Source organism: Chiloscyllium plagiosum, chromosome 4 (assembly GCF_004010195.1).
Source record: "Chiloscyllium plagiosum isolate BGI_BamShark_2017 chromosome 4, ASM401019v2, whole genome shotgun sequence".
Taxonomy (NCBI): Eukaryota; Metazoa; Chordata; class Chondrichthyes; order Orectolobiformes; family Hemiscylliidae; genus Chiloscyllium; species Chiloscyllium plagiosum.
In genome coordinates this window covers 44291713-44309669 of record NC_057713.1, presented here as the reverse complement: position 1 = coordinate 44309669, position 17957 = coordinate 44291713, and the positions used below count along the sequence as shown (strand labels likewise).

The 17957-nt window shown below is 38.8% G+C and overlaps 1 protein-coding gene across 1 annotated transcript in view; it reads right to left on the bottom strand.

Annotated features, from left to right (window-relative positions):
* Window positions 1-13103, bottom strand: part of LOC122549189 (N-terminal EF-hand calcium-binding protein 1-like) — a 64615-nt gene extending 51512 nt beyond the window's left edge. The window contains exons 1-2 of the mRNA XM_043688580.1: window positions 11951-13103; window positions 9313-9337 (exon numbers count right to left, since the gene is read on the bottom strand). Of these exons, the coding sequence (XP_043544515.1) occupies window positions 9313-9337; window positions 11951-12049 (124 nt within the window). The 5' untranslated portion in view covers window positions 12050-13103. The remainder of the gene's footprint in view (window positions 1-9312; window positions 9338-11950) is intronic.
* Window positions 13104-17957: the final 4854 nt, after the last annotated feature.

Here is a 17957-nt window from a genome sequence, read left to right as displayed (position 1 = left end):
ATGCAGAGTGAACATGCTTAAGGTTTAAATGCTTTAAAAGGAAATCTGTGCATCAGTGTCTGCAAGACGAACATTGTCCTCTCAAAGATGGAGGTTGAAAATAGGTCAATGCTGACCAAAAGCATCTTATCAGTTGTGAAACCAGTAAGGCTGCTGTGGGAGCAGAGGACCATCACTCCATTATGTGTAAATATTACACGGAACCTTACTGAATTAGAAGTTTCAAAGTTGATATGAGTCTGAGTTAGGAAGGGTGTTGAAGTGTAGTTTTTTTAATATTTGATTTGATTTATTATTGTCACATACTTAGGTACAATGAAAAGTTTTATTTTGCATGCAATACAGGCAAATTATATCATATAAAGATCATTTGGGAAATAGATCAAACCAAAGAACACGATTTTATGGTTTCAGAGAAGGTGCATGAAGAGCAAGATCAATATTAAATTTAAAACTTGAGATGTCCATTCAGAAGTCTAACAACACCAGGGAAGAAGCTGTTCTTGAATCCGTTGGTACGTGTGTATAAGCTTTTGTCTCTTCTGCTTGAAAGAAGAAGTTGGAAGAGATTATAACCGGGGTAGGGGGATCTTTGATTATGTTGGCTACCTTCCTGAGGCAGTGAGAAGTGTAGATGGAGTCAATGGATAGAAGGCTGGCTTGTGTGTTGAACTGCACTGTGTTCACAACCCTCTGTAACATAATATATACTAATGTAATATAATATCAGCCATTGCTGGTGATGGCAGGGAATGCAGCTTGCAGTGGACACTGTCAGCACTGGTGGCCAGGTACCTTCACCAGGTTAGTGCACATGCTGCAACCAGGGTCATGGTACAGCACGCATTAGGGCTAGTTAAGATGTGCTTCCACAGCTTCATCTGGGAGGGGTAGGCCCTCCAGTATAGACAGAGTGTGCCACATCATCGTGGTAAGCTGTGCTATGCATCATTGAAGAAAGGAGGAAGGGGATGTGCTGGGTTCTGAGGAAGTGGGTGAATGGGCAGTTTTTGAGGAGGAGGATGAGGATATTGCAGAGGTGGAGGCTGTGCTACACTGAACAATACAAATCAGACAAGACCTGATTGACACCAGGTTCCAGTGGTTGACAGCTGGGTACAGCAGACCATCATGGAATGTCAAATAGTCATTGGTCATGATGCCAGCATTTGTTTTGCATTATGGTGGTGTCTCTGGTCATTTTGTTTAGATTTGCTTTTGCAGGTATAAATAAAAGCTCACTTCGGGAATGTTCCAATTGCCTGCCTGTATGTGATGTTTCTTTACTGGACAATGACAACCTGTGGGTGTTCAATGGACACTTGGGACACAATATTGGTGACTTAGAGAAGGTGCTTAAATGGAATTTTCCTTGTGGTTAAACACCAGAGAATGGGTTGTGTGGGTGATGGAGTGTCCTGCCATGAACATTGTGCTGTAAGCAGCATTGCTTTATGCTCGCAACACCATTGCATTGCTAGTGAGGGGCAATGCCAGTGCTTATCTGGCTGCACAGCAACCCTTCAAAGATGGTGCAGGCACAAGGGATTTCAGTCTTTCAGAGGACAATGGTGAACAATGAGATTTTTCGGGAAATGTCGGGGAAAGGTTGTAAGATGGATCTGGAATCAGGTGAATGTAACACCACGGGGAGGAGCAGATAGCTAATGAGGCAAATGTAGTAAAATACAGTAAGAGAGCACATTAGGCCTTGTGGCAGAAAAAAAACCTCCAAAAAGCTTGATGCAACTAACTCTTAGTCAAATAAACATAAGATTCAGTCAACTGTGTTATGTTGCCTCATGACACTAAAAATGCTGCATCTAGTTTTGTTCAGACATAATCATGTTCTGTCAAGTGTTAAAATGCAATCATGTTGCTTTGGTACATTAGCAAGTTGCATCATGTTGTGTTGAGATCCTGTTGTCAAGGTTATTGAGCTGGATTATTCCTGAGGCAACTAAACTGCTACTTAAATCAGAGAATACTCTTTTATTATTTAACGTGGATAGAAAATAGAAATTAAAAGCGAGGCACAATGGTCAGAAAGTTCAATGATAACTTCACTAACAAGAAAAAAGCAATTTATCGAAGAGCTAAATGAAAGCAGCAAGTGGCATTGTTTAAAATAAGTGATTCACCGTAAGTACCGCAAACTGTGTCAACCTTTCAATGTGAAACGGGAAAGGTTCCAGTGGATTGCAAAACTGCAGATTGTAACACTGCTATTCAAGAAAGATGGAAAAGATGGTTCAGTTAGCCAAACATCCATCACTGAGAGACTATTGGAATCCATTATTATGGAAGTAATAGAAAAGATTTAGAAAATGATAATACAATCAAACAGAGTCAACATGATTAGTTGGGAGGGAACAATATTTAACAAATTTATTAAAGTTCTTTGAGCATGTATTAAGCAAGGTGGATAAAGAGAATATGTTACAAATAGTTACAGATAGTATTTGGATTTCCAAAACAATATCAATGAGCTGCAACATAAAAACTACTCCACAAATTAAGAGCTTGTGAGGTTGGAGTGATGAGCATGAATGAGCATGAATTGATGATTAGCCAACAGAAATTAACTAACAGAGTCAGGACAAATGAGTAATTTTCAACTTGATAGACTATAAGTGGTTGGAATTCCACAGAGTAGATTTCTGCAGCCTCCATCACTTACATTTTATTTTAATGACTTGGATGAAGGTACTGACTGACTGTTGAAAGATAAAATAGATGGTAAAAACAATAGGAAGGACTAAAAGAGAAAAGAACAGACTCTGCAGATTTAGTGATAATTACAAAGTACACAACAACAGGTCAAGGTGTGAACACGTAATGATATGGTTGGATAACATGATCCCATACAATAGAGTCATAGAGATGTGCAGCATGGATAGTTTGAATGTGATTGAATGATATAATCATGTGTACCTAACTTGGTGTGTGAACTATGCAAATATGATTAGGTGAAGATGGGGTGAGTAAATAAATAACTGTGATGGAAGCTTGTTATCTATCTAAACTGTGTAATTTTCTTCCATGCCTGCATGAATAAACATTTTAACAAAGAAACCTGAGTTTCGTCCAGTTGAAGAAGACATAAAGGATTATTCTCACCCTTTCACTGTAATAGTAACTGTTCTTTATTCACTGATTTGTCATATGTTTGATATCATATTTACCACAGAACAGATAGTTGACAGAAATTATATTAGTTTTAAGTCTATAGCAAGTTTATTTACATTGCTTTAAAATATTTCAACAATCATAACATGTCTACACATGATCACAAATCTGGCTTCTCAGGTATTTCTCGAAGCTCTATTTACTTTAGCCCTCAGAATCTTAACCTAGGCATAATTAATATAGCACAGCGAATACTGATCAGACAACATACGTTTACAGTCAAACACAGATCAATTAAACCACTGAATACCACGGGAATAAAATTCACTAATGATGCAATAATAGACAGGAAAGCAAACGTTGGGAATGATAGAAAAGTCTGTAAAGAGATTTGGATGGGTCAAGTGAGTAGACAAAACTTTTGGAAGCTGGAGTACAGTATGGGTAATTGTCAAGTTTCCAATATGACAAGAAAAGAATATTATTTAAATGAAGAAACAATAGAAAACTGCAGTCTAGTGGATTGAGGACCCTTATGCATGAAACATAAATCAATGTATAAGTGCAGCAAGTAATTCAGAAACAAATGGATTGATGGCCTTTTACGACAAAGGTGATAGAGGATAAAAGTGGCAAAATTTTACTTTAACAGCATAGGGCATGAGTGAGTCCATCTCTCGCTACTGTGTACAGTTTTGCTCTGCTTATGTACTTGAATAGGAAAGTGTTCAGAGCTGCTTTATGAAGTTTTCTCATGGGATTAAAGGGTTGTCTTATGAAGAAAGGCTATGCAGGGTGGGCCTACACTTATTGAATTTTGGAAGAATGAGATGAGATCTTATTAAAACATGAATATCCTGAAGGAACTTCAAAAGATCAAAATGAAAAGATGTTAAGAATGTAGAACTAAGGCACACAGTTTAAAATTAAGATGCCTCCAATTTAAGAAAATGTTCTTCTCTTAGAGGGTCTCTAGCCTTTGGAATTCTCTTCAAACAGCAGTGGAGACTGGGTCACTGACTATATTCAAGGCTGAACTGGATGTACTTTTGCTGAAAAGAGACTCACTCATTATGAGATACAGATGGGAAAGTGGAGTTAACGCCACAATCAGATCAGTTATGATTTAAGCGAGTTTTGAGAAGATTTGTAGCTCAGGTTGAAGTTCTGGATGTAGGTTTGCTCGCTGAGCTGGAAGGTTCATTTCCAGATGTTTCTTCGCCATACTAGGTAACATCTTCAGTGGGCCTCAGGCGAAGCACTGTACATGATTCCTGCTTTCTATTTATATGTTTGGGTTTCTTTGGATTGGTGTTGTCAATTCCTGTGGTGATGACATTTCCTGTTCTTTTTCTCAGGGGATGGTAGATGGAGTCTAACTTGATGTGTTTATTGATAGAGTTCCGTTTGGAATGCCATGCTCCTAGGAATTTTCGTGGGAGTCTCTGATTGGCTTGTCCTAAACGGATATATTGTCCCAGTCGAAGCGGTGTCCTTCCTTATCTGTATGTAAGGATACTAGTGAGAGAGGGTCATGTCGTTTTGTGGCTAGTTAGTGTTCATGTATCCTGGTGGCTAGTTTTCAGCCTGTTTTTCCAATGTAGTGTTTGTTACGTTTCTTGACTGGTACATTGTCGATGACATTAGTTTTGCTTGATATCTGTATAGGGTCTTTCAAGCTCATTAGCTGCTGTTTTAATGTGTTGGTGTGTTTACAGGATACCATGATGCCAAAGGGCCTGAGTAGTCTGGCAATCATTTCAGAGATGTCATTGATGTAGGGGAGAGTGGCTAGGGTTTCTGGCCGTGTTTTGTCTGCTTGTTTGGGTTTGTTGCTGAGAAATCAGTGGACTAGCTTCATTGGGTATCCATTCTTTATGAATAAACTGTGTAGGTGATTTTCCTCTGCTCTGCATAGTTCCTCTGTGCTGCAGTGTGTGTTGGGTCATTGAAGTAATGTTCTGATGCAGCTTTGATTGTGGATGTTGGGATGATTGCTTCTGTAGTTCAATATTTGGTCTGTATGTGTTGTTTTCCTGTAGACGCTGGTTTGAAGTTGCCCATTGGCTGTTTGCTCTACTGTAATATCTAGGAATGCCAGTTTGTTGTTGTTTTCCTCCTCTTTAGTGAATTTTATGCGAATAAGGGTATTATTGAGGGTCTTGAAGGTTTCCTCTAATTTGTTTCATTTCGTGATGACAAAGGTGTTATCTACGTACTCGAACAAACGGCTCTGCCAACCATCTAACCCAAGCTTTGGGTCTGCTATGCGGATGACACCACTGAAGAACAGGAAATGACATCACCACAGGAAATGACTCACCAACCCAAAGAAAAGCAAACATATAAATAGAAAGCAGGAATCATGTACCGTGCTTCGCCTGAGGCCCACTGAAGATGCTACTTAGTAGGGTGATGAAACATCTGAAAATGAACCTTCCAGCTCAACAAGCAAACCTACAGCCAGTTATGATCTTATTGAATAATTGAGTAGGCTTGACGGACTCCTGGCCTTATTTCTTATGATCCAATACATTTTGGAAATTGAAGTATATTGGATCTACTGGCTTCACTAAATGGCATAATTTCTGCAAGTCCTCTGTTTGTGAAATCCAATTTGTAAATGATTTGCAACAAACTCTCTTTAGGGTTAAATCAAAAGTATGGTTTGGTCATTCATCCCAAGCACATGGAGATACACAAACACAAACACACATACACAGAAGACAGATAAAATGTACACAAAGAAGAAAGAAAGAAGGAAAGGATTTCCAATTAAAAATTACTTTTAAAACAAAGCAAGTATATAGATATCAATTTGTATGGTTTTTGTCTGAGTCCTGAGTCCTGATGAAGGGCTTTTGCCTGAAACATTGATTTTCCTGCTCCTCAGATGCTGCCTGACCTGCTGTGCTTTTCCAGCACCACTCTAATCTAGACTCTGATCTCCAACATCTGCAGTCCTCACTTTCGCCTCCTGAAATTCAGTGTCCAGTGACGATTCATTTCTATAAGATCTTGGATTTAAGCAGAAACAGTTGGCTGAAGTTGAAGAATTTCTTTTAAAATTGATGTAGACCAGAAATTTGATGTTTGTGGACTTACACTTTGTCCACTTTTCAGGCACATTTGTGTTTTCTTCTGGAACTGGGTTTCATAGCTAAGCGTGGAGTTTGGTTATGGAATCACCATTTAGATTCTTAGCAGACTATGAAGCTGTCAGTAAAATAATCTTTTAGCATATTGAGGTGAGTGTTCATAAATATATAATTAAAGAATTTTCAAAGAGCAAAGGAGTTTTGGTTATGTAATGAATCAGTTCAACTGAGTTCCAATTTACTGCAAGGATGTACATAGTCAGTAAATAGGACTACTATCCTTATAGCCAGAGATCTAGTAGTCACCTTAGGAGGTAAAAAGGGCTATTTGAACTTCCACATGTATAATGGGTCAGATTTATATGCATCTGGTCAAAACTCATTGTTCATTGCAATAGACTGATGGTGAGCTATTGACACCATTGTAGGCATAATGAGTTGTGATAGCTTGTTTTGATTACCACTGTTGTTTTCAGCTTTTTGATTCAAAGTCCACATACGCAATGGTCTGATATATCAGGAGGGTGAAATCTGTGCTCTATTCTAGTAACTGCTGATTGGAACTTTCCAGAAATTATAGTTCACTTATTTAGTGATAGCTATGTTTTAGTCCAACAAAGTGCATTTTAAAATTCAAACGATGAAGTATAGCTGTTAATACTATACTTGAAAAGTGGATCTCTCTCCCTGTCATGTGGACATTCACTCTACCCTACTAGTTACATCCTCAAAGAACTCTAATAAAACTAGTCCATTTAACACCTTTACCATTCACCTCCCCAACCATGAATGCACAATGGCAGAATGGTGTGCAATCTACAAGATGCACTGTAACAATTCAACAACTCCTTTGTTGTTATTTCACTGTCCCCATGCCAAAACCTGAAACTCACTTGCTAATAGCATTATGCATGTACCTATCCCTCCACGGACTGTAGCGATTCAAGAGGAAAACCTTCCAAAGGGCTATTAGGGATATGGTACAATGTTAATGTCCTAGTGGTAGAGACCCAGGTTCAATTCCCACCTGCTTCAGAGGTATGCAATAATATCTCTGAATAGGTTGATTAGAAAAGTAGGTTAAATTCTGGCTAACCAGTGGTGTTGATAGAGGGTTATTAAAAGAAAACATAATTTTTCTTTTGTGAAAAAACATACTGACTTTGCCTGATCATACTGCACTAACTGCATTATTAAAACTTCCTTAATAATAGATTCCATATTTTCCTAACAATTGTCAGATAAAAAATTCATAATTCTCTGTTTTCTCTGTCCATCTTTTCTTGAATGAGTGCAACATTTTTGAACTTCCAAATCATTTGGACCTTTCTAGAATTAGGTAATTTCAGAAAATTGTATTCAGGATGTAAAGCAAAGTATATTAAGGTGAGATAGATAGTTTTTTTTAGTTTCTAAGGAATTTGACAGATATTGAGATCAGATCAAGGATCAGCCATTTTCTTATTAATTGACAGAATAGGGTCAAAGTACATAAGTTCCATTCTTGCTCCTATTTCTTATGCTTTCATTTTGTATATGGACCACATAACTTGGGCGGCACGGTGGCACAGTGGTTAGCACTGCTGCCTCACAGCGCCAGAGACCCGGGTTCAATTCCCACCTCAGGCGACTGACTGTGTGGAGTTTGCACGTTCTCCCCGTGTCTGCGTGGGTTTCCTCCGGGTGCTCCGGTTTCCTCCCACAGTCCAAAGATGTGCAGGTCAGGTGAATTGGCCATGCTAAATTGCCCATAGTGTTAGGTAAGGGGTAAATGTAGGGGCATGGGTGGGTTGCGCTTCGGTGGGGCGGTGTGGACTTGTTGGGCCAAAGGGCCTGTTTCCACACTGTAAGTAATCTAATCTAATCTAATCTCCTAATGTACAAGTGCATCTAGTTTTACACTACTTAAAAACTATGTGGATTTATCTTTTTTGTCCCAAAAGGATTATTCACACTTACATGTGTAGATATCCATCTGCTCCAGTTTTGCAAGCTCAATTAATCTAACAATGGCTTTTTAATAGTTTATGGTTCCTTAAATGCTTCCTACAACAAAACCCACTTTTGTGTTTTCAGCAAACCTGGACATGGGATGGTCTACTGCTCTATGATATAAATAGTTGAGGCCTCAGATCCTTGTGGGAACCATGGTCACTTCCATCAGGTCAAAGTACATATTGGTTACCTCCAGTTTCTGTCTCCTACCACCTGACCAGGTCAATAACCTGCTTTCAATTTTATGAGCTGTAATGTTAGCTGACCATCTATTCTGTAGAGGAGTACCTTTATCACAATGGCCTAAATTTTAACATCTCTAATCTGGTTGCTATTTAAAATAGGTATTTAAATGGAGTGGACATTTTGTCATTCCAATCTGACCAAGTATGATTTTAAACTGCAGACAACAATATTGTCTATTTTAGCCTTTGGACACTTACTGGTGATTTTAACTTGAAGCCTGAACAGGAAAACAAGAAGGTTTCCTTCATCAGGCTAAAATAGTCAGGAAGAGTAGCCTGGTCCAGAAGAGGTTCAGGAAAGCATGTGTAATTGATTTTTGTCCATCTCTTTGAGTGCCAGGAAGGACAGGGGTTCTACTTTGAATCCCACAAGGAATCATCTGGCATTTCTTTCCCCATGCTTATCTCCAACTGCCACTTGGAAACAGCTTGGTGAAAGCTTTTATAATTGGGTTGGAAGTATTATGGTTAACACTTCCCAATTTTCATAAAGCTTCATATTTTCTCTACTTCTCTTATTGCTGTTCTTTGATATGCACTCACCAAACCTTTTTGCTATCTTGAAAAGCAGGTCTCCATTCCTCCACCCATCACCCTCCCTCCCCTCTCCCATCTCATTCTTTAAACATTTGTGCTGTAATGGAATAAAGAACAACTCAGCACTAGTGTTAATAAGATTTTATGGTGTAACATTGCAGAAACCAAGAAGTCAAATTGAAACAAATTCTTATCTAGAATCCAACCTGTGGGATGTTAGAACATTTGCTACCTTTTGTGGAGCTTTATGTTTTTGTACAAATAGTGGGGAACGATCAAAATCTATTTCAAAGTGTAATTAGTCTTACCATTTTTGTCTGCCCGCCGTAAAATCTGAAATAAATCAGAGATTAATAAAAGTTGCATTAGTTTCACACCCAGAAGAAACAGCCTTGGTGAAGTAACACAATATTCAGAAGCTGTCAGCCTTGGTTTGTTTTCTTGCCAATATTCATGAGATGAGACTCATAATGTTATTCATAGTTCTTGCAAGTGAGTCATCTGTTTCAAACAATTTATCTAATATGGGTAATATCTGAATGTTTTAGCTTATGACAGGCTAAAATTTTTAAAAGATGTACTGAGATATAATTGAATGAAGAAATGAGATGTTTTAAGTACTTTTATTTATTCTGTTCAACATTTTAACATAATTTAATCTACTTAGAATTAGATTGCTCACTGTAATCTTTGGCAGACAAATAGTCAGCTGAGAATTTATAAGAATGCCTTATTCAACTTTTAATAAAACAACTGTTTTTTTCCTAATAAACTCAAAAACACTACTGCAAATGAATTAATGTTCAAAATTATAAACAATAATTTAGAAAGCAGAGTGCTGGTAGATCTGATATAAAATGAATACTGGGTGTTTTGTAGCCATTCATGGGAGTTATGTGCTCTTTTAGAAAATTGTAGTTAATTTATGTTTTGATAACAATACCACAACTTGTATTTAAATAACAATTACTGTCATTGGTACTTTACTTGTGTAGCTTAAACTAATTTAATACTCCCCTTATTCTATATCTTTAACCATTTTATATACTCTGAGTCCTCTTCTATATATAAACAGAAAGGCTTAAGAGGCCTAAATTCATGATGGACCTGAAACAGGGGAAAATTTACTAACATGCTCTGGTGTGATGTCAAGTGGACTTGGAGACCATATCGCCATGCTTGACCAGCATGAAATAGTCAAAATGTCTCGACTACTCACAACAATGGGAAATTTTCCTAAAAGGAGGCTGAAAATGGAATGTCATAGGTGTCAATTAAAGGCAAACCCTCTTAACGAGGGTGGCACTGGTGGAGATTGGTACAATTATAGCATTTAAAAGGCTCAGGATAGGTATATGAATTGTAAGGGTTTAGTATTGGACCAAACAGTCTGTTTCCATGCTGTGTGAGTTCTGTGAGTTCAAGGAACACCAATTAAGCAATCAGTTGAACCCTGTTGAAATGACAGGCAGAAGGCCAACCTGCTTTCCAGATGTGGTTTTGGAGATGGTGGAGGAGGTCAGCTGGAGGTGGGATCTCACTTTTTCACTCAGTTAGCTATGTAGAAACAATGGGCAACAAATCAATAGCAGAAGAACCTGGCTGCAATGCTGAAACAACTTCAGTAACCTGACAATGACTATTGTGTAAACATGCTTTTTGATTGTCAATACAATGACTGCCTATTTAAAGTTAAGATCCGCAAATTTGGTGCCTTTGTTACTAGATTGGCAAAATTACCTCTCTATTTAATTAGGCTTATTATAATATTGAAACCGTGCTCCCGTCAAATGGAATTTTAGGACTAAGTGTAGCGATGACACGTTGTAAATGGTTGTTTCACGCCAGAAAATGTGGCGGAAAGATATGGTCCCGATACGCCATGGCTGTTGCCTCTTCCTAACTGAGAGCCTTAAGCTGAGGCTCAACGCTTCTCTCCAAGTTTCTCCAGCCTCTGGAGGCGTCTCTTGTACCTTGGCTACCGGATCAAATGGTGCACTCGACAATAACACTGTGTGGAGTGTCACTGAAACAAGCTCCACTCATGATCTTATTAACTTGGTGTCTGTCAGAGTACGGTTTTCGTGGTTCATGTTAAACTTGCCTCTTTTAGCTTTACCTTCAGAATATCAATTAGAAAGAAACTTATCGTAATTATGTAGCAGCGTTGAAACAATTCCAAAACTATTGTTTTAATGTGAATGTACTTTTAGTTCTATTCCAAATGTTTGTTTTATTTGTGTGTTGGGGGGGGGGGGGGGCGGAGGTTGGAGTATTTTACTTGCTCACATTTCGATCTAGGGAACAGAGACGAGGACCACACAAGATTCCATCTAATCGGGTTGAATCCTTCGATCCTAAATCGGGGCACTGTGCAAAACTATCGCATTAAAGATTTGCAACCATCTTTCTCACATCGTACAGGTCATTTCAGTTGAAATCATTTTTCTCCAACTGTATTTCTTTAATAAAGCAGGACTGTAGCTTTAATGTCGCTGATTTTTTTTTAAAAATGCAGTTAAACGCTCAAAATATACACTGAAATGGCATCTACACAGATCCAAGTGCAAGCAAAGATGCAAAATAAATCAAAGACCCTTCCAATTATTCACCATTCTCAGCAATAGAAAACGACACCACCATATAACTGAAGTATCCCTTTATCATTTCACTGACTCCAAAGATTCTATCCCAGAGCATTCATTATTAAGAGACCTAACATGTTTGAAAATCTGCTTCTTTCCCTAAAACGTGATTCACGTTTTCCTTCTCGCTTCTCCACATGCTCGCGCGTCTATTAGGAGTTGTTAAATCACATAACACGTCTCTGTTCCTCCTAGTCTTGTGAAATAAAGTACGGCTCGCTTCGGCTGTACTTGTTGGCATTTCAATTCGGGTTAGTTAGGAACAACCGTTATATTGTACGGAATCTTATTTGCTACTCACATCGCGGAAGATCGACAAGCCTTTCTTCAGCTGTAGAGGCGAATTGTTTTCACAATTAGATGCTTCTGAAGAAGAAGGAAGTGTTTCCGGAGAAGCCATGGTCTAGTAGGTTTGCCTTTTAAAAGAAAACAAACTCAGTGGTGTTTCAGTCCGATTGAGCTTGAATGAAATATGAAGAGCAGTGTGTGCTGTGAGAAGCTCGCTGTCTCTGCTGTTGTTGCTTTTACTGCCGCTGGCCACTGCAGATCCTGACCGGAGCGATTCTCTCATTGATACACACTCACTCAGAAGTCGCTCACAAGCATCACCTCGGGCACAAGGCGAGAGCACTGATTTGACTGGCTCCTCGCTACCTCTGCTTAAAAATCCACCGTACAGCTGGCTGGACACGTTATTATCACAGCATGGATCTCACGCCTCTCTATCTCTTTGATTGTATTTCTCTCCATCCTTCTTAGCTCTGTATCCCTCCTCCTGCGTGTCTCTACATCTCCTCCAAGTCCCAGCTTTCTCTCCTTACTCTAATTTCTCCTTTTCTATTTTGTGCCCCTTTTCCGATTTTTAAAATCAGTTTTCTTTATCTTTCCTGTGGTTTGCTTTCTCTCCCTTTATTGTTTTCTGTCGCTTAAGATGAGTTTTGACTATAGATAATCCTGTAAAACGAGCGATTTGTCCATTATGCCCAATCTACCTCAGTTTTATTCAATGTAAATGGCAACGCGAAGAGAGGGATAATCAATATTCCGCATTCCACACGACCCAACATCAAAATTATCCCCTTCCTCCTTTCTGGTTTACTCATATTTCTTTTTGAATTGCTTTTTTGAGTTGTTGTCTGATTTGTTCTTTCTATCATTCTGTTCCTCTATCGTGTTTTATTTAACAATTGTAATCTGCACAAATAAATTCGATACTGCCAATCAGTGATTTCTAACTAATAATATCTAGTGGCTTGTAATAAATATAGCTGTCGGATACAATATCTAACTTAGTCTGAGGTATCATAAGCGAGTCTATGTCATTACCCAGCGAGCTGAACAGTCTCTCGGCAATGCTACAAATTGTATGTATAGAGTCGTGCTTTGGCTTTCAAAGATATATCAGATCAAAGCTACGATGCATAACGGGAAAAGCAAAATTCAAAGTGTGATGTTCGAACAAAAGGTTATTGACCTAAATCTCTCCTGACAGATGGTACTTGGCCCCATGGGTTTCTGGTCTTTTCTGTTTTGATCTTCTATTTTAAAAAATAGCAATTATATTTGTGATTTTTGATCAGGTGTGTACAAACTTACTTCAGATATGTGTAAGTAAACCTGTGAATTTGACACGATTGCAAGTCATTATGGTCATAATGATATCACATTCAGGAGAAGTGGTTCTGTGATGTAACTAGATCATTTGGTAAGAATAGTGGCCAAATTTGATTTATATAAAATACAAGCCAAAACAATAAAATTCTTTATAAATGTATCAAATGAAACCAGCCCAGCTCTTTCCATGGGATATTTCCTGACTCAAAATCTTACATCCTCAATTCGAGGTAACATTTTTTCAATCATTAAAAAAGTTTTATTTAAGATTTCTATTTCCTTCACAGCACTCCTGTATCCTAGTGATTGAATTAAATAGTCAAAGATAGTTTGATGACAGATTAGACATTCCTATGATGAGGAAAGAAGAGTATCAAAAGCCTTTTGAATGCCTAAACATTTTAGTCTGGATTTTCCAATGACCAAATAGATCATGGTTTCTGCAGCATCAATGGACCATACACTGGGGACCTTAAAGAATCGTCATTGTAGCAAACTCCAATAGAATTGTCCAGGAAATTGAAGATTCAGCTGGGCAATTCTTTCAAGCCTTCCAAATAATCTAAATTAGAAAATTCAGAGGTTTCCAATGACTATTAAATATGCAATGTAACTCTTGACTTTTCAACTGACCCCTAACTTACCTCACACAACTCCAATACACTTCTTCCAGACCTCTTGCACTCTTCCAAACCCTGATCCAACACTCTCCCAGGACCCACCATCACTCATCCCACCCTCTAGCCAACTTACCTAACATTCCCATCTATGCCCAGGTCCAAACACCTCCCTCCGTCCTACTCCTTTGGGACATGATCACCACCCGCACCCCATCTCCAGCTCTGGATGCAACAACCCACCACCACAGGAGCCAACATCCACTGTCCCACCACTGGTTCCAACACCTCCTACATCAATTCTGGATCCAACTACAGTTCCCCAACCACCAAACCTGAGTCCCTTCCTTAGCACCCGGATCTCCCTCCACACCCACTGCTCTGGATCTGACATCCACCAGCCCCATCTGTTGCTTCCAAACCTGACCCCCTCTTTACTGTTGGACCTGACACTCCTCCCATACTGCCTGACAAAGACCCCCTTCCCCTATTCCAGCCCTAACCATGGAACCTGACAACCTTTCTAACCCCCACTCCCACATCTCCCGGAACATGACACCCTCATGTTGGGTGTGACAGCACCCCCTAACCACACTCTGGGACACAAAACCACAACACCATTCATCTCCCACCCTAACCACCTGAACACTCCATGTCTTACCATTGCCACCTTGCAACTTGATACCAAACTGACCTGGTACTGTACCCACCTAGCACCAACATATCCCCAGGCATCCAACCCCTACCCATTGGACACATTATCTACATGCAAACCTTTGTAAGTGGCATGCTATGTGCCAGCACCCTATAATTTGCAAACATCCCTATATCCACCTGGTATCTTAACTACCTGGCACCAGATTATCCTGGCTCACTACCCCGGCCCTCCTGACACTTCACCGACATTGCACCCTATCCTGTACCCACATTCCTTACCTTTCATCTATCCAGCTGGCACAATACCCTTAATGCACCTTAACCTCACAAAGCTTACAAACTTAATTTTTTGCGAGAGTTGTTAAACCGACTATCAATGCTGGACCTTTAAATTGCAGCATATGACAACTGATTACTGTGAAAAAGTATTGTGTCTTTCCCCACTTGCTGTAAGCTGCAGGGATCTGTTAGTACTATATGGATGTACTAGTCTGTATTTCAGAAGAAACCCTGGTCATAATCTCCTGTCAGAAGTATAAAACTCTTTCTTAAAGTCAAAAAAGAAAGAGTGGAGTAGCAATTTGCATGAGATTTCAATTCTTTAGAAAGTCTGGCCAGGCTGTGTCATTTAAAAGTACAATTCATTCAAAATCAGTGATATTGGTGTAAAAGACCAAGATCTTCAAGTACAACACCGATTGCACAATTGAGTTCTCTCTTTTTATGTACTAGCTTAGAAAAAGCTTGTGAGATTCTCATGGTGCCCAGATGACTGATCATGCCTCTTGATCAAATGAATCCTCATTGTGACTTTCATTAATTATGTCCATTTGCCGGCCTTCCAAGGTAAGGTTACATTAATTTGTTCGGGTGCACAGACTCTGAAAAGCACCTTTTCAAAGACAGTACTTGACTAAGTAGTGGGCCAATGTACAACAATACAATTGGTAAAAGCTGCTGTTGAGATTTTTAAGGTCATCTTCAGTTACTTACTGTGAGGACCAGTCACTCTGATTAAGATTGATTATTTTTAACTTATTCATACAACTTGGAATAAATCTGAATTAGTATTTTGCAGGAACTTATTACATATGTAATATTAATTTTGCATAAAAGTTTCAATCAAACATATCTGCAATTAAAATCAACACTCCAATGTCATTATTGATTATAAAGCCAGCGAGAATGAAAAATGAGAAGATGGATTAATCTGTTATTTCACATAAAGATAAAATTTAAACAGGGAGGGGTGTATTTAGTTGAATACAAAATGTGGTTCTTTCAATTTTGTTTTCATGGAAAGTTTCCATAGTCATATATGAGTCCTCGCCTTCTCAAAGAGCAGTACAATCCTTATTATTGTTTAGTTATTTTATTGACAGTGGAAAATATTTGTAATTTAAAATAGCATTGTTGTTTGGGTACTTTAGGGAGTGAAGAATACAGCATGGCTGATACTGGATCATGGAGATGTAACCGCCTAGTTATTACTTTTGATAATATCAGTCGACAAACACTTGACATGTTTGTATGACATTCCTTCATATAACATTTCATTTGAAATGTTAACTTCTTACATCTGTGATACAGAAAGTGACATGCAAATAAGCTAAGTGATTAACACCTAAAATACCACGAGAAGCTTCTTTTTTTAAATAGCTCTCTGTTACACAATGGTGCCCTCTTCAGGGTTAAATAAAGAATATGATAATATTGGCAGATCATAGAATGAAGCAGATATTTAAAAAATAGTTCAATCCAATCTTAATTCTCACTAACATTAGTATTCTAAAAACTTCATCACTAGCATTAAGCATGTCAGGAAGTAGCATTTAGAGATGAAAACTTTGAAATTCTACTTTTGAATTTAATGCCTGACTCTTCATACTATCTAGGAAGAACCTCTTTCCTAGTTCTATCACATCGTCATGACCTATATAAACAATGACCACCAGATTCTCCACTATCTACTGCAAGCTCATGTCTCCTTCTGAGCAGATATCCCAAATCATGGCATTTGGCAGGTAAACCAGCTGTCTGGACTCTGTTCTTTGCTGCATAGAATGGTGTCTCACTGTATTATCACATACTACTACCCTTGTTGGCTGTCTTGTATTATAACACTATAGTCAATTTCCACATTCAGCTTACAGGATCTTGCATCACTTTGCAGCACTCATTCAATCAGGCTGACAGATCCTCAAGTCTATTGGGGCAATTGCAGATACTGACATTCCTGCACTCCTATCCTCTGAGTTGCCTTACTTGTCTCACTCACAATTACATGCTCCTGTCCCTGACAGTTAGGGGCAGCATGGTAGCTCAGTGGTTAGCACTGCTGTCTCACAGCACCAGGGACCTGGGTTTGGTTCCACCCATAGATGACGGTGTGGAATTTGCACCTTTTCCTCGTGTCTGTGTGGGTTTCCTCCAGGTGCTTCAGTTTCCTCCCACAGACCAAAGATCTGCAGATTGGGTGGATTGGCCATGCTAAGTTGCCCTGTAGTGTCCAGGGATGTGTAGATTACATGGGTTAACCATGGTAAATGCAGGGTTATGGGATAAGGTAGTGTGATGGTTCTGAGTGGGTCAGTCTTCGGAGGATCGGTGTAGTCTCAACAGGCTTAATGGCGTCACCTATCCTAATTGGCATGACTGCTTTCTGGTACAAAGAGTCCAGGTAACCTACCTCTCCATGATGTTTTGCAGTATCTGTAGTTTAATTTCCAACTCATAAACCCTGAACCAAAGCTGCTGAAATCTCAAAGAACTTTGAAACTTGCGTCACAGATAGACAGGGTGGTAAAGAAGGCATTTGGCATGTTTGCCTTCATTGCTCAGGCCTTTGAGGACAGGAGTTGAGACATCATGCTGCGATTGTACTGAATGTTTGGGTACTATCTACGTTCTAGTCACCCTACTATAGGAAGGTTAAAAATCACACAACACCAGGTTATAGTCCAACAGGTTCAATTGGAAGCACACTAGCTCTCGGAGCGACGCTCCTTCATCAGGTGATTGTGGAGGGCTCGATCGTAACACAGAATTTATAGCAAAAATTTGCAGTGTGATGTAACTGAAATTATACATTGAAGAATTGATTGTCTGTTAAGCCTTTCATCTGTTAGAATACAGTGATAGTTTCACTTCTTTCATGTGTAAATCACAAAACCCTTTTTTTTAAAGTTGCATTCTTGGGTTAGCTGTTAACAATGGTGATAGCTCGACAATATGTTTAAGATAGTTCAACATATTATCTAGCTATCACCATTGTTAACAGCTAACCCGAGAATGCAACTTAAAAAAAAAGGGTTTTGTGATTTACACATGAAAGAAGTGAAACTATCACTGTATTCTAAAAGATGAAAGGCTTAACAGACAATCAATACTTCAATGTATAATTTCAGTTACATCACAATG